At 38.1% G+C, this 17683-nt stretch overlaps 3 protein-coding genes across 6 annotated transcripts; 2 read left to right on the top strand and 1 right to left on the bottom strand.

The window, feature by feature from the left end:
• The first annotated feature begins 575 nt into the window (after positions 1-575).
• Positions 576-3286, top strand: LOC105226121 (putative Dol-P-Glc:Glc(2)Man(9)GlcNAc(2)-PP-Dol alpha-1,2-glucosyltransferase). 2 transcript variants are annotated; one of them, XM_049455072.1, is made up of 6 exons: positions 576-998; positions 1129-1429; positions 1490-1814; positions 1875-2017; positions 2076-2252; positions 2318-3286. In XM_049455072.1, exons 2-6 carry the CDS (start codon positions 1274-1276, stop codon positions 2867-2869), a joined length of 1353 nt encoding a protein of 450 aa, XP_049311029.1. In that variant the 5' UTR covers positions 576-998; positions 1129-1273; the 3' UTR covers positions 2870-3286. The 2 variants fall into 2 exon arrangements, with proteins under 2 accessions (XP_049311029.1, XP_029406001.2); XM_029550141.2 differs by having other exon boundaries at positions 1266-1429; positions 2318-2950.
• Positions 3116-11242, bottom strand: LOC105226127 (phosphatidylinositol 4-kinase alpha). Of its 2 annotated transcripts, XM_029550140.2 has the most exons (12): positions 11009-11242; positions 10716-10929; positions 9632-10642; positions 9405-9464; positions 8572-9067; positions 7478-8452; positions 6608-7410; positions 5554-6504; positions 4561-5477; positions 4313-4501; positions 4006-4252; positions 3116-3940 (listed from the first exon to the last, which is right to left on the bottom strand). In XM_029550140.2, the coding sequence occupies exons 1-12, from the start codon at positions 11090-11092 to the stop codon at positions 3555-3557; spliced, it is 6333 nt and encodes a 2110-aa protein (XP_029406000.2). In that variant the 5' UTR covers positions 11093-11242; the 3' UTR covers positions 3116-3554. The 2 variants fall into 2 exon arrangements, with proteins under 2 accessions (XP_029406000.2, XP_019845784.2); XM_019990225.3 differs by lacking the exon at positions 9405-9464.
• Positions 11243-11547: 305 nt separating this feature from the next.
• Positions 11548-17194, top strand: LOC105226126 (uncharacterized). Of its 2 annotated transcripts, none has more exons than XM_011204907.4 (8): positions 11548-11980; positions 12057-12225; positions 12286-12415; positions 12516-12595; positions 12656-12745; positions 12816-12938; positions 13011-13543; positions 16800-17194. In XM_011204907.4, exons 1-7 carry the CDS (start codon positions 11697-11699, stop codon positions 13533-13535), a joined length of 1401 nt encoding a protein of 466 aa, XP_011203209.2. In that variant the 5' UTR covers positions 11548-11696; the 3' UTR covers positions 13536-13543; positions 16800-17194. The 2 variants fall into 2 exon arrangements, with proteins under 2 accessions (XP_011203209.2, XP_011203208.2); XM_011204906.4 differs by having other exon boundaries at positions 12051-12225.
• The last annotated feature ends 489 nt before the right edge of the window (positions 17195-17683 follow it).

The raw sequence follows: 17683 nt of genomic DNA, 5'->3' as shown, positions 1-17683 counted from the left end.
TTGGTATGAAACATACTAAAAGCATATGCGTTGGAACTAAATGCCACCGAAATTTCATAATGCACTCACGGAACCACAGAACCACTGCTTTTGTTGCGCTGACGACTATGGTTAGTTGGCTGGCTACTTGCCCGAATCGCGCTATCGCTGTTCACACACGTTCGCACAGGTATTCGGCAGTCACAGCACTTGATTCCTTGCCTTGCCTTGCCTTTCCTTTGATTTTCTTCTTTTACGTTTTTTATTTTATTCTTGTTCGTTTTTGATGTTCGCACAATTTCCTTTTCTATTACACTTTTCTCCAGCCGTTTGCTCTTATAATCCGCACACTATATAATTCACTTATATATATTTTTTTATATAATATATTTAGATTTCTATAAAATTTCAGATTTTATGACATTTAAAAACCACACCTTACGTTAAAAATTCAAATGCACTTTGTGAAAAAATTTCGAGGGTTCAGAGAAGCAAAATACACTTTCGAAAACGAAAAACTCGCATTGAAAATGTAAAAAAAAAAACTCTTTTTCCCCCTCACTCTTTCTTTTATACTTGTCAATTTTTTCAACTACCAATTACGGTTCTCTCCCTTCGCTTACGACGACGATGACGATCCAACACTCGCCGTATTCCAAACGTTTTTTAGAGTACACGAAATTACTTTTAGATCACATCGATTAACGCAAATTCACCGATTTAATATAACTTAGACAATTATTGAACGATATGCAGCGAATTTATATATTTAATGCAGAAAATTCCAGCGCCACACGCCGAGAAATCAAGAAACGACGACTCCTTTTTTCATCAATATGGCGGTGCAGTACTGCCAACTTGACAATCAGAATATTACCGCGTTGCCAACTAGCTGACATATTGTCAACGAGCTGCCAACTCTTCTCATAGACTAATTCGTATAAAATTGAATTGTTTACTCAAGAACGGCTATCATTCTTAGTGTTTTGTGAAATACGCTCAAGATTAAAAAGTCTTGCGTAAGTGTACTAAAACAAGTTCGAATGTAATATATTTGCATATATATACATTTGTTAAAAATTTCGGATAGTGAATTCAGTGAGTTGCCAAATTCAATTTACTACATTTCCAACCCACTTCCAATTGTAGAGTTGGCAAAGCATTTGAACGGTTTTGCATTCTGCTTTATAAGTACATTCGTAAACAAAACTATTTACTTGTCAGTGAATTTTCTTTTCCACCAACACTAATTTACAATCAATATCTGATACTTGGGGTTATTATAGTAGGCGAAATGCAAAAGCACTTCTGGCCGGTTTTATTGCCCATACTATTTTTAGCATATTCTCTGCCTTTATTCCTGCGTGTCTATGCCACTGCACCCACGGTAATAGATGAGGAATTCCATTTGCGACAAGGTCTGCACTTCTGCAACAAACGCTTCGATGTGGTGCGTATGAAAGAGTTAAATGATTGAACGTTGTATTCACTAACCCTTTTAAATTTATAGTGGGATCCGAAAATTACCACCTTCCCAGGCCTATATCTGGCGTCGCTGATACTCATACCATTCGGTGCTTGCTCAGCATTGGGCTTACGTTGCATATCACTAGTAGCGGCTGCGCTAAATGTGTTACTGCTATATAAAATAAGACGCCGGTTGCTGGGTGGTGCACATGGGCAGCTTGCAGCATTGGATGCTTTCACTCTAGGTGCACTACCACCGCTCTATTTCTTTAGTCATCTTTACTATACTGATACGTTATCGCTGACGACAATACTGCTATTCTACTACTACTGGCACAAAGAGTCACATCTGCAAGCTGCTGTCTTTGGTAGCTTTTAAATACTTTTGCGAATTTGTTCATATGTTTTAATATTGAATTATTTTGCAGCTGCTGCTAGTGTCTTGATGCGTCAAACTAATGTGGTTTGGGTCGGTATGTGCTTCGGTATAACAGCACTAGATGTACTTACAGGAAATTATGCGCGTTCCAAAGGCATTAAAAGACAGCATGTGGAGTTACTGAATCCCAAGGTAGGTTTACCTAACTCCAAAAGTAAATTTGGTTTTTAATTGGTGCGCTATGCCTTAGACGCTCTTGGACATACTCACTTCATATCGGCTACTGGGGCGCAGCATCTGGCAAATTCTACGTAAAGGCTGCTACTACCTAATCATAATACTGCCTTTTCTATTTTTCGTGTTTCTCAATGGGTCCATTGTTATTGGCGATAAGCGCGCACATGAAGCGACTATACATGTACCGCAGGTATGCAATATATAAATATTTTCCGAAGAGCTTATAGCTTTAAAATGTTTTATGTTTTTCCGCAGTTATTTTATTTCAGCATTTTTGCTTTGTTTTTCGGCGTCTCCAATACCCTACACGAATTGCGTCCGACATTACATTGGCTATCACGTGACAAATTGATCGTGCTCTTCCTGCTTGGCACTGGCATACTAGCCGTTAAATGGAATACACTTATACATCCGTATTTGCTGGCAGACAATCGTCATTACATATTTTATATATGGAATCGTTTCTATGGACGTTATGAATGGTTCAAGTACGCCATGGTACCCGTTTATGTATTTGCCTTGGCGCTGTTACATTCAGGTCTACGGCATATGCGCACAAGCTTCAAATTGATGTTTTGGATAGCTGTCTTTCTGGTGTTATGCTTTCAGCGCTTGCTAGAGCTGCGATACTTTCTCATTCCATTCGTACTCTATCGCCTGCACACACAGCCGCTTATTAAAAGCCGTTGGGCAGAGTGGGTGGAACTGGGCTGCTATGTGGTGCTCAATGCGCTCACGTTCTATATATTTTTCACCAGAGAAATCAGATGGGAAAATTTCAAGGAGCCACAACGCATTATTTGGTAAACAAGAAACACCAAAACTAATAGTCTGAATTGAAGTATGATAAATAAACTATTCGTAATATGTTGTGGAGCATTACAAGTACGTAATCAGCTTTTTCCATTATTTTTGTAGACTATTATATATTATTGCGATTTTTGTGTATAATGTGTATTTTTATTGATTATTGTGGTGGCAAAAATAATACCAATACTATACCAACTGATCGATAAAAATCAAGTTCTCGTATAGCAAAAAAAAAAAAAATCATTCATTGAGTTAAATTTTAATTTTGACTATATTTATTAGTGGTTAATTTATAACATGTAATTTTATAATTTTTGAACATGTTGCTAAGCAGTAACACCACAATTATTTATTTTTCAAGTACATATAATGACATATGCTGTTTTAATATTAGTGTGAAACAAGAATATAATATGCATATTGCATATCTCATGCTTGACAAAATATTTTTGATCCCACAAAAATCACTAAAATATTAGCATCATTCTAATAGTCGTACACTTAAAATCTAGAAATAACAAATTAGTGCAAAAAAAAATGTCCAACAATTTTAGAGGTGAAAATAAGCGAATAACAGTGTAGAGAGCACACACATTAGAGAAACATCACCCTGACTTTCCATACATTTTTAAACTAACACGCTTACATACACTTTCTACCGCACACACCATTCCATCGTCGTTTAATATGGTATCTGGTTTTGATAATACTGTATCATATCGTAAGTACGTGTGCGGAAGTTCTGATATGAATTCCGTATAACCGCCAACATATGCGCCGCAGCCTCCTTATTGTTTTTGGTTGCTACAAAACGTTGCTTCAACAAATTTATAGTCTGACCGCGGAAGCAGGGCAAACCAGTGTCCAGCATTAGCGAGACCAGCGAAACAATCGCATCCTGATAGGGCCGCACAGCGAGGAAGGCTTGCACACACAACTCACAGAACCATTTGAAGGCAGGCGCTTCCATCTTGCCACCCATAATCATAACCATTTCGTCGGTGAGTTTCATGTCGGGTTCAAAACCAATATTTCCACCGGGCGAGGACTCGAACATGAATCCGAAATCTGTTCGTGATAAGACGAGTTTATAAAAATATTTTATATAAAGTGTGTGATTATGAACAACGCACCTATGTGTATGACATGACCGTCCTTGTCAATCATAATATTGCCGTTATGCCGATCTTTGATCTGTAGCAAGTAACCGATTAGCGAGTAGGCTGCCATAGATTTGACAAAGTTGGCACGCGCTGCCTGAAACTCTTTGGAGCTCTCATCACCGTATTGATGTAGAAAATACTCATAGAGTCCGGAGTCGGTTTGGCGTCCAAGTTGATCACGTGATTTAGCATTGGGCACACATTCAATGACACCGCACTGAAAATTACTTCAATATATTCGTTTTCTGTTTTAAACTGTTTTAAAACCAATACTCACACCGGGCGCTGTCGCTACGACGCGATATGGAAAGAGAAACGGCTCTAAACCGACTTGTTGGAATATATTTTTGAAAATTGTTATAACCTGTAACGCTAATATGTCTTGACGCACATCGTCCCCCACTTTGAAAATCGCCGCTTGCCACGACTCAACGCCCAGCGTCATCTTGGCGTCTTCCTGCGAGTTCTGCAAGCAAGCAAATTGTGTTATTTCACCACACTTCAAAAGAAAACTGGAATACTTGCCGGATTGTTAGACACCTCCATGGCACGTGTCTCCAACTCTGTTATACCACAACGATAGACACGGAAACGAGCCAGATATGGCGCTTTTGCTGCGCTCTGCATGGGTGTGCCGCTGTTATAGTCAATGTCCAGCACCATAGCTTCCGGATTCGAGGGTAAATAGCAGCCTGGTTGTACTTGTATGCGCTTCAGAGCCGCCAAACAGGCGTTTTTACGTTCAATACCCTTCGGGAAGGAACGTATTTCACCCGAGACTGCTGTGATCTTGCCGAAGAAATCGAATTCGCGCTCGTAAAAGCGTTTGGCAGCGCCAGAGAAAGACGAAATTATATTCTGTGACAACGCCTCCAAGCAGTCGAACAAATTTGGATCTCTATGCTGTTGGTCCTCATCCATAAACATATTGGTTTGCATGTTCCATATGAGTTGATGCGCCACAATTTGAGAACGCTTCGAAATATTTTTAATGAACTCCGCAACATAACCCATGGTGTCATGCCGCAATGCCTGCACCAACTGTGGAATATACGGCAATACCGATTCAGCTTGGTAGGAGCTGAGCGTCTTGACGGCGTACTGAGCGGTGAGCGGATGTGATGGGTATTGACGTGAGAAGTAGGAAAGTGCTTGTATGGGGTTGACGGGAGCCCAGGAAAGTATATAAACCAGATCTGGACTTTCGTGTAGCAGATTTTTCGTATTGCACAAATACTTGAGTGCCTCTGGAATGTGGCTAACCGCGATGGGATCGGCGCACACCAAACGTGAGACTTCCTCCTCAATCGAATCGGCGCTTTTGATGCGCAACGGCAGAAAAACGGCCAAAGCTGGGTTGTAGGTCCAAGCAAGACGTGCATAATCGCGCCACAAGTTGGGTTTGGAGGGACGTGCACGCCATTCATTCACCTGCTCTTCACCTGTGTAGAAAAATACGGATAATATATTTAAATAGCATATTCCAAGCATAAATCTGGCTTCGTGCGAAGGATTTACCGGGTATGGCCAAGTCAGGGAGACTAATCGGATTGTACCACGTTATGAGGAATTCCAGCTCGACTGCCAGTAATTCCAAAATCAAATTACGCTTCTTCATATAATCCTTGTCGTATGAGTCCTTTTGATACGGCAGTCGTTTCGAGCGATTCGATCGTTTCGATAGTGTAGATGTGGAGTGCGGTATTGTGTTGTACCAGCCGCCAGTGCCACCGGTCGACATCGAACGCGCAACATCACCAGCGCTAATTAGCGATGCCGTCTCCACATTCTGTTTCACGGAGAGCATTTGCGTCGACGCCACCGCTGTTATATCGTATTCGCCAACCTCCGAGGTGACCAAATGTTTCTTCTCACTGCGCATCGTCTGCCAGAATTTCAACAGTATCAGAATGTCATCCAACAATTGCTCCTTACTCTGGTTAGGACATGTGGGTGGACCACAGAAATAGTCCAATGCATTGCTATATATGCGCTCACGTAATATGTTGCGCGCCAACGAACGCGGTATTGTATTGCCTTGCAGCAGCGAGAGACCGCATTGCAGAAGCTTAAAACGACAACCGACCGTTGATACTTGGCGATTCTGTTTCGAATTTTTCGAAATAGGCAGACAACGATGCAGCAGCAGACAAAACATTTCCACCTTGTCGCGATTACAATACTTGGCGGTGTCCACCATTTCGGAGAGCAACTGCAGCCAAATGAGATGTGGCGCTATTTGAATGGGCTTAGAGACCAGCTTACAGCCGTCGTAGGCGGCTAATGGTATGGTGGTCTCTACTTCGTCCGAGAAGAGGCCCAACTTCTTTTCGAAAGTCGTTTGCCAGGCGCTAACCATCTCTTGGATAAAGCAGAGCTCCAGATCTTGGCGTGCCGTCAACACCCACTGCCAGCACTCCACAGCCGTTTCTACGGCATATTCGGTGAATAATTCAACTTGTGAGGTGGCTGGAAGCAAACGAGCGAAAGAAAAAGAAAAAAGAGTTTATTGATTAAAAATATTTATAAGATATCTATAATTATTGCAATTTATGCTTGAACCTCGACTCACCCACTGCATGCAACAGCTTTCGGTTCACATCGGAGCATATAATCAAGTAGGCGGTGGCTCGCCACAAGGCGCCACGGTGACTCGCGTCACTCTTCTCCGCACACGCGTCCCATACATCCTTCACTAAGCGGTCAGCTAAGCCCGCCTTTTCGTCCTCACTCAGCACCGACAACATGCCAGAAATTTCACCAGCGTATTTGCTGCGCAGACACAATACGGACACGAAGCGCGGCGTATTGCTATTCACGCAATTTGGACGCTTACTAATCGATGGCAAAGCGTTCGGATACAACGTATTACTGCTGACCACCGAATCGAAGGCTAAAGCGAGACCACTGTGGTGCGCCAGTACCTGTGTGGGTATCTGATTAGGGTACTCTTGCAGATGCGAGCGTGTGGAACGCGGTGCCCATTTCATGGCCTCATTAACGATACCTTGACAGCGATCGGCAAAGTCCTTCAGGCGGCTTTCGCGTGCAGGCAATGAGTCCATAAGCTGCAAGGTGTAAGGCGTAGATACGACGCGCAGCGTGGGTGTCTCTTCGTTCGGGTCGAGTGTAAGTGAGAATGCAAGCAATTGCAGAATATCCAACATGCACCAGAGCACGCGTCGATTCCATAGCAAATGTGGAAACTTATCAACCAACTGTGATAGATACTGATCGGCAACCAACTGGATTTGCTTGTGGATGTGATTGAAATAGACGAGTAATAGCATTGCCTGTGATTCTAATACTTTTTCGCGGATCTCATCATGTGCGAAAAGCACATTGCGGAATTTCTCAAAGACTTGATCGGCAACACTATAAAAGAATCGAAAAATGAATGGAAGCCGTGTGCTTGGACACTATTGGTTGATTGGAAACTTACCACTTCACGCATTGCCAGATTCCAGATTTATCCTTTTGCAGCGCATTATCGCACAGATAACTCAAAATCGGTTCCAAACTGGGTTCTTCTGAATTTTCCACTCGCAAAGTCTCCAACCAATACACACTCAACAGATAGGTGCATTGCGCAAAGGTCAACTTGTTGATCGAAGCAGTCACATCGGCCGTTGGATGTTCCAGCAGCAGCAGTATCTGACTACGTAATTCATTCAAACTCACCGAATCGCTTTTAATCGCCGACGTATAGTTCAATTCACGCATGTCGGATTTGTGTGTCGTCTGCGAGATGAGTAAGGGCGATTTGGCTGCAATCTGTTGCACTCCTTGATACCAATCGGCTGGCCAGAGGCGAGCATTTGTAAAGCCCATGACCACACAATACACCCAGAAATCCTTGAATAGCTTATGCAAACGCAAACGTGGATTCTTAATCGGCGGTAGGCGACGCACCAGCACCGCAATTACTGGTATTAGCATACCTAAATTACCGGCACTGGAGCTGGCCTTCTGCGCACCTGGTGTATTGTTGTCATAGGAGCGCTCGCCCTCCAGACCGATCTGCACAAAGAGTTCGAGCAGTTTGCCCAGTAATTCGAGCATTTCCGAGTCACCCTGTATATTGGCAGCAATATTACCCAAAGCATTGACCACTGCATCCGACACGTTATTGAATTGTTTGCGATGTTCCTGATCCGACGTGTAGGCCAACGATGCCGACTGCACTGTGATGCGCGAAAACATTTTCATAATCTCTTCAAAAACATGCGGTTCACATTGTGAGATAATCATGCAGCCCAGTTGATCGACGATTAGCGCATTCTGCTCGGATGGTACCTTACAGAAGCGTTGAATGAAGAATTGCAAGATATTCTGCGTGGTTTTCGAAGTGTCCTTGAGCGTAACGGCAACGTGACCGAGCATCACAATAATATTGAGGCTTACCAAAGTAGATTCACTAAGAGCGAGAATAGAATGGAATGTATGGGAATGGAAAAGTAATATTTATTTGTTGAGAGCGATTTCAACATTCAAAAAATTGAAGTCCTTGACAATCTTGCATATAACAGTACTTACGATTCGTGTTTTTCTGCTGTGAACAGCCGATTCGAGAGGTTGGCCACCAAAGCCGGCACACAGTACTGATCCAACGTGTGCGCAGAACGTAATGCAATGCTCAAATTTTCAATTGCCGCATCGCGCAATGCCTCGAAGGCTGCCTGACCCGAACGCATGCCCGCATGTTTCTGATTTTCACCATAAATATCCACAGTCGAGCGCGATTCGCTATTCTGCACAACGATCTTGAAAGGTGCCAACTTTTCCTTCTCCTTCTTCTGCAGCGCCAGCGTTTGCTGCGAATAAGCATGCAGTTTGGCCAATATTGGACTTGGGTCGACAAGGAAGTCGCGCAAATACGATATGGATGTGCCGGCAATGTTGGGGAATTTTTGCGCTAACTTGCCAAGACCCTCGAGACACACCATCAGCAATGGCATGTGGTCCAAGACAATCTTATGACTCAGCACAGAGTTGAGCTTCTGTGACAGTCGACCACAAAGCTTGTCGGCCTCTAAAAAGGAGGAATCGAATGTCAATTTAAGTTGAGTTGTGGCGTTTAATTGTGAAAGAAAAAGTAAAACGCAAAAATAGGCGAAAATAACGGTATAAACTGCATTCAAAACGTAAAAATATATTGGAGAGGAAAGGTAAAAAATGTGGCATAATATGTCCAACTCCTGTTTACTAAAAGTTTGGCATGAAAATTAAAATTTTGTTAAAATATGCATAATTAAATTAGTACTTGATGGATTTCTTCTTATTTTTCTCGAGAAATAACATTTGAGCATGCGCCGAACCATGGTAAAAATGGGTTCGTAACAAAACAAAAGATTTAAAAAATTAACAACCTTTCTTCAATAAAATTTTTAAACCCAACTGCAATGAAGGTACATTGTACTCCTCATCAACTGAAAAGAATAATTCACATTAAATAAAAAAAAAGTAAATTCAGTACCCGGTATGTAATTATGCTAATCTAATTTACAACTGTATATGTATATGTGTATGTGTATTTCTGTGTTAAAATGCAAGAGAAAAGAAAATGATTTTCCACTTTAACCAGCAAATCACCTACCCGTTTCATCGCGTATAGCCCAGACCAGCAGATCCACGCAGGCGGCATTTGCCATAACGTTCACCTTGTATTTATTCACCACCGGTATGCCGTTCTCTTCGCGCTTCTCCTTCTCTTGATCTTGCTGCTTATTTGCCAGCTCTGTTTGTCCATTTAAAAATAGACGTTTCACAAATTCCTGTACGTCCTTCGTAAACGGTGTTGGTAAATCGATTTGGTGTTGTAAAAGTTCACGTAGAAGCGTCACTAATACCAAATTCAGCGTCTCCGAAAAGCTTTTGTAGCAATAGCCCTTTATTTGATGCAGAGCGAATATATCGCTCGCCTGCTCATCCAAATGCTCCAGTGTCTCTTTGGTGAGTAATTTCTTGGCTACTGCGAAGATGGTCTGTAGATGCTGTATGGGAAATGGTGGCACTGTGAGTGACTTCTTAGTTTTAATGGGCGTCTCACAGGCGCGCATATTGGGGAATTGATTAAAACTGGAGCCTGTCTTGGTGAAGAAATGTGTGCGCGGATCGTATGGCACAGAGAAATACGTTTGCAAATTTGGTCGTTGCTTAATGCCATTAATCATTTGCAATTGACGCATGCGCAGTTCGTTTGAGTCTTGACTCAAGCTACCGGACATTGAACGTGGTATGATTGGGCGAAATTGTGAAAAGCAAGCAATGCGTTCGCTGGAGCTGAAACTGCCACCATCACGTATGTTCTGTTTAACCACAGGCATTTCTTCGCGTGGAAATATGCGGCACAATAAAGATGGATCTTGGCTTGCATATCGGCCCATAGAACGCGCCAAACCGAATAGTAATGGTACAGTTGCTTTGCATAGTATTATGGGTGGTGGCGCAGAACTACTATCCTTACTAGATTTGATAATATTTGCCAAAGCGCCGAGTGTCTCCACTTGATTGAGTATGATCTCTTCCCGTAGATCGGGGCATTTCGACGCTATATCGGAAAGTAAAGTATTCAAACAAAAACTGAACTTTTCTGCCGATGGTATACCTATTGACAAAATAAAGCAACTCATTTAAAACTAAAGTATCTGGGACAAACTTCCGCCTACAAAAACACTTACGATCGATTTTGCTCCACTTTGCATCGTCTACCCAAACTGCTTTTGGCAAGCACTTCGCCAGTCGTAGTAAATATGGCACAATGCGCTGCTCGTGCTGACACCCACTTTCTAGGAAATAAATTCCCAACGCAATGACCGCATCTTGTGCTTTAGCATCGAGACAAAAAACGCCAGCGGCATTTTCTTGTGGACAATAGCGGAAAAGTGATTGCACCTACACACAATTAAAAATATGAGTCAAAGGTGAAAAGTCGATTTTGTGATATGAGTTGACCGTGAAAATCAATTTTTACCTTGTCCCACAGTGTTGGTTCTATACGCGCCAATACGCGAGCCAAACTCTGTACGGTGCGTTGATAGGAAAACGCGTCCGTCATTGCAGCGCGCTCTAATCACACAATTTAAGATATTTTATATAAAATTTCCACAATATTCCGCGATTTTCACTTTCCACTGTTAGTAAGAAGGTCTAGTAGTTGATGTTGTCATAGATTACTCACTAGCAAGGTGACCAGAATATATAACATTGAAAAAATCGAAAACAGCCGCAGTAAAGCTGTAAAGACTAAGCAGTAATTTAAAAAAAAATTATTGCTGAAGACTATATCACATGTATTCGGTTAAAGATCTTCTAGTTTTCCATAAAATATTATTTTCTTTAAAAATTTAAACTGCTCTCAATTTTTTTTTTCAATTTTGGTAACTCAAAAAGTCTGCTTACGAATGAGCATATCAAAATCGAACCCATAATAAAGCAAGAGAAGTACGTCAACAACGCGATTGATAAGCAACAGCTGTTACAACAGGGTGTGTCATACGAAAATTTTCGGCAACGATACTATAGGAAAATCCCAACAACAAACGTGACAAAGCTGTGATTGACAATTGACAGTTCGTTTTGTACGCATATTTGACGACTTCTAAAATTCGTGTACATTAGAAATTTTTCATTCTAAATTATTATAAGGAAAAATAGCTGTGATGCCTGGTAATTCATGTTCAGTGTGTAAATATAGCTGGAATAATACCGTTTCAATGTTCTCGCCTCCACGCGATGAATATATGAGAGGTAAATGGGAAGTAGCGATTGGCATCAAGCTAACACAAAGTTCAAGATTGTGCTCCAAACACTTTTGTGCAAACGATTTCACATCGGCAAACCCAAAAAGAGCACGATTACAATCAGACGCAGTGCCCTCGATGAATTTATCGAGAGCAAGTGTTGAAAGGCGTAAATCGCGAGATTGTTTAAGCGCCATAGACAGGTAAACAAGCAATTTAAAAATATTTGCAACAAAAGTAATTAACAAATCAATAAAAAAAAACATTACAAAGTTATAGGAAAAACCGAGCTTCTATGGAACAACTATTATTCTTTGTAAACTTTGCAAGTAAGAACCCGAAGATATTAACATCGAAGTTCGGCGCTGTAAGTCACTTATGGGAAGGATTGGCGAGAAATTTGAATTCAATGGATGGCGCTTGTCGTTCAGCTGATAAATGGAAAGAGGTTAGTAATTGGTTATATGCATGTGTAATAAACTTAAATCTATAAATAGCGCTCTTTCAGTCTATGAGCACTTGGCGCAGTCAACTAAGGTGTCGGGCACGCCGTGGCAAAAGTAGCGGGGTTCCACAATTTGATGAATTCGCTTTATGGAACTTCGGTCAGCGCTCATTAAATGAAGAAGTGAATTTAGGTACACTTATTTGTATAGGAATACCAATTGAACACCCATTGTTAAGGGAACTTTTACAAAGCTTAGAAATTTTTTCTTTTCTTTGAAAATGGAAACATAGTTATTAATTCCACAAACAATGACGCTGTTGCTGAGGACGTTGGTGCAGAAAACATGGTGAACAAAGCAGACCATATTAAAGTGAGCTATAACTTAAAAATATTTGCAGCTTTGAAAAAAATTTCTTCTCTATACTTACAGGGCGTTTTAAAAACGGAATTGGTCAAGATCAAAAAAGAAATTGATAGCTCTGAAGAGGACAATAGTCGGCTAGATGACTTTCAAGTTGACGTACGTATTCCTCCAATTACAAGCATATTTGCAATGAAAACAGTAATTAAAATGCACAAATGTTCTTTAGGCCGCACATAGTTTTGAGGAAACATTAGATATCAAACATGATATTGTACTTTCGGATGACAATAACCAAACGGAGGCGAATCACTCTAATATGGTAGAAGATATTCCAACATTGGACTTCCCGGTATATTTAAAACATATACATATTTATTTGCTTAATTAAATTTATTTTAAAATATTCTCTACTGTTGCTAAGGGCACTTCCCGTTCAGAAATATTTGTTATTCCCCGCCAAACAGTGACCAAAGAAACGGAAAAGGCAAAAATATTTATTATTCCGCGCACATCAACTGAAAACAATACGCCTACAAGAACCGATAATCAAAGAAAAATTATACAGCTCGGTACCTCAAGTGTTTCAAAAAACACAGAGGATAGCTCACAAGGAATTATTATTTTACCGTCACATTCAAATACTTCAAAGGTTTCGTCCAACTTAAAAGTTTTGTCAAGTTTGGAAAACAAACACACATCTGACACACAGTCCGCATCGTCGCCTGAACTACAAGTACCCGGAAGTACGACAAATGCTTCTAAAACACGAAAATCGGCAACACTGAGTGATATGTACGAAACCCTTTTAGAGAGTATGAAAAGACGTGACCAGCGGGAGGAACAATTCATAACTGTGATACAAGGATTAACAGACGCTGTGACAAAAATGGCTGATAACGTAAAGCGGCTAGAAGAGGTCTTGACGTTCTGTGCAAATGATTCATAAGGAACAAGGTAATTCGAATAATTTAATTTATTTATCACTTGATCAAGTCGGCGCCTTGGATGGCGGATATTGAAAACATTTTCTAACATTGCACGTAAAAGTAATAGGAATTATTTTTCCCATCCTATATTTAAAAATTCAAACCAACGAAACCTTTCATCTGATTCAGTTTTGTTTACTATTTTGTTTCGTTATCATTTCGTTTCGTTGAACATAAAGGAGGGTGTAGACGTTGCCCAGTATACTTTTTACTTAACACTTTTGTTTCTGGTAATATATATCGTCACCTGAAATGCAAAATAACGTAACAACATTTTCAGAAATTTACAGTGGCTTGAATGAAACACGGAATAAAATGGAACATGAGTGAAACAAAATTTTAATATTGGTTAAAACTGGTTTATATATGACCGCAGAACCAGAAAATGTTGAACATATTTAATATTATGTCTGTAATTTGAAGTAGTGAAGCGTAATCAATAAGACACTCAATTTCGAATTTTTTGATGATACGTTATTTTGCATTTCAGGTGACGATATGTAAGTTCAGATAACGTTTGAATTTGTTTTTAGGTAAGTAACCACACATTCAAAAAAGCTGTAAATTTATATAAATAGGGGGCAAAAGTACAGAAAAAATACTTACTTACACTTAGAGAAAAATGAGTTAAACCATTCTGCGCTGACATTTCAAAGACTTTTACAATGTTACGTCAGTACCGCTTAAGAGCACTATTAGAGCATATAGCTAGTTTAACCCTTATCCTCCCCCTCTAAATTTGTTTTCTACACTACAACGCAGTTGCTATCATACAAAAACGCTTATTTAACCAATAAATAATGTGTATATATTGATATCTTTATTGATTTCATGCACAGTTGCACAGTGACTCATAACTTTCGACCCATTTCATTAATTATTCAATGCCTTGTTCCAATGTATGCTTGTATCCACTTTACTTAAACAATCGAACATTTATTAATTAATCTGGCATCTCTTTTTTATTTGAAGTAATCCTTTACTGTAATAGACTTTAATTTCTCATACGAATTGTCGATTGTTAAGGAATTCTTATTATTTTCAAAAGAAACTTAAATGCAATTTCTTCAAATAGTTTTTTAAAAATAACAGTTAATCAAGTGTTCAGTTGTATAACTTGTTTACGGTTTACAACTTACATAAATATATGTATGTACCGCGTGTTAGAGTTATTACTGCCGCATCAGCGCATTCACGTACAATGCCAACACATACCACTACATACGATGTACATATGTATGTATAATTTTATTGTACCTGCATGCAATGGAATATGTTTTTATCTGCTTTCATCTTATATCTCGTATATAGAGTTCGAATTTAATTTTAAACAATTTCATATACTTATTTAATTTAAACTTGACAATTAATAATTGCTTCAATAATGTACGCTTTAACATATGGCATTTGTGTTAATTTTTTGTTTTTGCCACTAACATTTATTATTAGCATGAATGGAAAGTAAGTAGGAAGCAGGGAAGGCCATGTCAGTTGTTGTATGTGTGTGTGTGTGTGTAGCTTTTACTGTGAAAAATTTATTTTCATTTTTCGGTTTAGTTGCGTTACTTTTCTATTAACCGTCTGATTTTTAGAAAAAGTTGCTTGGAAGGGGCAGCTGATAACACATTTAAATTACTAAATAACTCATTGACTGAGGAGATTCACCTTACAATTTTTCTTCAGCTTTATTTTACTTATTTACTGAATTTACTAATTTCTTATTGTTTGTGTATCAACATATGTATGTATGTAGTTTTTTCCTTTTTGCAATACGTAGAAATATAGTATGTGTTGCATATATGTATGTATTTATGTATGTATCATGTACGTATGCATGTGTTTTCATAATTTAATTTTTTTATTATTATTTTACTAATTGATATTCCAGTGGTGTTGTCTTTTGTCTGTTTGTTTTCGTTTTTTAGTATTTATTAACTTTTTGGTAAAATCATTTGACTGCTGGAAAATTTTCCACAACAAACGGCGCTTTGACTTCCGTTACTGCTGTCGCATACGCATTGCCAACTATGTGCATACATGCAGTGTTCTTGGCGCTGCCAGCAAACAATATTGGTAGACAGTGGCGTCTGCTTTTTATTTTATTATAACTTTTTGTTTTTGCACATGTGTTCCCATTTTGCTTTTGTTTAATTTTACTCGTCAACTTTAATAAATTTACATACATCGCTAAGTCACTTATACATATGTATATACTTCTGCCTGATATTTCATTACGTTTTGTAAAGCGTGTGTGTATTTGACTAATTTTACTATAGAAATGTCTTACTTGTCTGCACTTGGTTTTTGTTTGTGTGTTTGTTGCTAATATATAGCGCTAAATTTAATTTTTTGTTTGTTTCTGTTTTAGTTTTCCATTTTTTTTACTCATATTACTGCTATGTAAATGGATTTTCTAGTTACCACACAGTTTGCTACATGATTTTATTAGTTTCTATAATTTTTTTCTTTTGTTTTGTTTAGACTTTTAAGTCTGTATACCTTGTTTACTTTGGAATCCCTAAAACAAGCTTAAAACTAACTAATCATGTGCAGCCGATCAATTCAGTTGCCTCCTCAAATGTCACTTGCAGAATTTGTTGTTTTTGTTTGTATTAATTTTCTAATATTATTTATTACATGCTTACATTCATTTTTCATATGCACTATTCCTTGCATTTAATTATTTTTTATTTTTTATGTTATCAGGACAATAATCCTATACACATATTCTACTACATACGTCCATTAATATAGTTTTTATTATTTCATTTGAATTTTGCTGTTACATATTTATCTCTCGTCTACACCATAATAAGTACACGTATATGTATGATTTCGGTTGCTTTGATGATTGGTTAGGTATTGCATTATATGTTTGAGTCTATACTGTATATATGTATGTATATATGCATGTATATAGGTTTGCCGTACTTATATATTTATACGAGCATGCCAGTTGCTTAAATAATGTTTGATAATATCTTCTAGTACCCGTTTCGTAGACCAATTAAGACAAAAATGTGTCTTTGCATTTTCCTCTGTCAGCAAGTCTAAAATTTTGTGCGTGTAGTAGCAAACAAACGGCAGAAATTAGCAAACTATTACAAAAACATTACCAAAATAATTTAAAAAATGTTAATATTTCAATCACACACTAATAATAATATAACTATCTCAATATTTCTATATTTAAATTAATAAAGAAATTATTTTATTATTTACAGCCAAACAACAGAGGGACATCCTTAATATTACATATATTTATAATATTTAACTGCAATGAACTGTGAATTATAATCAGAAGTATAATAAATAACTTAATTCAACTCAAAATTGCATTTTATTTCGTTTATACACACATGCGCTTCAAATTCTAATTTGACGCCTGAAAGCATGCAACGGCACACAATTGCACGTTTATTTATGTGCAGCCGCTTGATGTCGCACAAATCGGTCATCCGGCGCCTGAAAGTATGCAACGGAGATGCCGCCCGAAAAGTGCCGGTCACCTTCTGCACGGTTCTGCGCGCCTGGTGCATTGAGCTGGTCGCACCGTGTGCCACAAAAATTTCAGCCGCGCACTTAAGCCGGACTCCATGTCATGCGTTATACATAAAAACTTTAGAATTTTGCCAAATGAAAGGCAATGCAGATTTTGCACGTATTTTGAAGCAATATCAAACAAATATGAAAAAAATTATTAAAAATAATAATTTAAAATTAAAAAATTAATTTTAAAATAAAAAATTATTAAAAAAAATTAAACATTTAAATAATTAATAAAAATTTGATAAAAACTAATAAAAATTTGATAAAAATTAATAAAAATTTGAAAAAAATTAATAAAAATTTGAAAAAAAATGCAAAATTTAAAAAAATTTTAAAAAATTTATAAAAATTCAAAAAATTAAAAAAAGTTATAAAAATTTAAAAAAAATATAGAAAATTAAAAAAAAATCAAAAATTTATAAAAATTCAAAAAATTTATAAAAATTTGAATAGTTTAGTTTATAAAAATTTGAAAAATTTATAAAAATTCAAAAATTTATAAAAATTCAAAAATTTATAAAAATTAAAAAAATTTATTAAAATTTGAAAAATTGATAAA

Source organism: Bactrocera dorsalis, chromosome 4 (genome assembly GCF_023373825.1).
Source record: "Bactrocera dorsalis isolate Fly_Bdor chromosome 4, ASM2337382v1, whole genome shotgun sequence".
NCBI lineage: Eukaryota > Metazoa > Arthropoda > Insecta > Diptera > Tephritidae > Bactrocera > Bactrocera dorsalis.
The sequence above is the reverse complement of the archived record's forward strand: the minus strand, read 5'-3'. Positions and strand labels throughout refer to the sequence as shown.

What these genes read in the sequence shown, in the direction of transcription:
- LOC105226121 (XM_049455072.1), top strand. Translation starts at nt 1,274, where the DNA reads ATGCAAAAGCACTTCTGGCCGGTTTTATTGCCCATACTATTTTTAGCA. An exon ending in TCTGCAAGCTGCTGTCTTTG is followed by an intron (nt 1,815 to 1,874) that starts GTAGCTTTTAAA and finishes ATTATTTTGCAG; the next exon opens with CTGCTGCTAGTGTCTTGATG. An exon ending in CGACTATACATGTACCGCAG is followed by an intron (nt 2,253 to 2,317) that starts GTATGCAATATA and finishes GTTTTTCCGCAG; the next exon opens with TTATTTTATTTCAGCATTTT.
- LOC105226126 (XM_011204906.4), top strand. Translation starts at nt 11,697, where the DNA reads ATGCCTGGTAATTCATGTTCAGTGTGTAAATATAGCTGGAATAATACC. An exon ending in CAGCTGATAAATGGAAAGAG is followed by an intron (nt 12,226 to 12,285) that starts GTTAGTAATTGG and finishes GCGCTCTTTCAG; the next exon opens with TCTATGAGCACTTGGCGCAG. An exon ending in TAGATGACTTTCAAGTTGAC is followed by an intron (nt 12,746 to 12,815) that starts GTACGTATTCCT and finishes AATGTTCTTTAG; the next exon opens with GCCGCACATAGTTTTGAGGA.
- LOC105226127 (XM_029550140.2), bottom strand. Translation starts at nt 11,092, where the DNA reads ATGACGGACGCGTTTTCCTATCAACGCACCGTACAGAGTTTGGCTCGC. An exon ending in ATCTGGCAATGCGTGAAGTG is followed by an intron (nt 7,411 to 7,477) that starts GTAAGTTTCCAA and finishes ATTCTTTTATAG; the next exon opens with TGTTGCCGATCAAGTCTTTG. An exon ending in AAAGCTGTTGCATGCAGTGG is followed by an intron (nt 6,505 to 6,607) that starts GTGAGTCGAGGT and finishes GTTTGCTTCCAG; the next exon opens with CCACCTCACAAGTTGAATTA.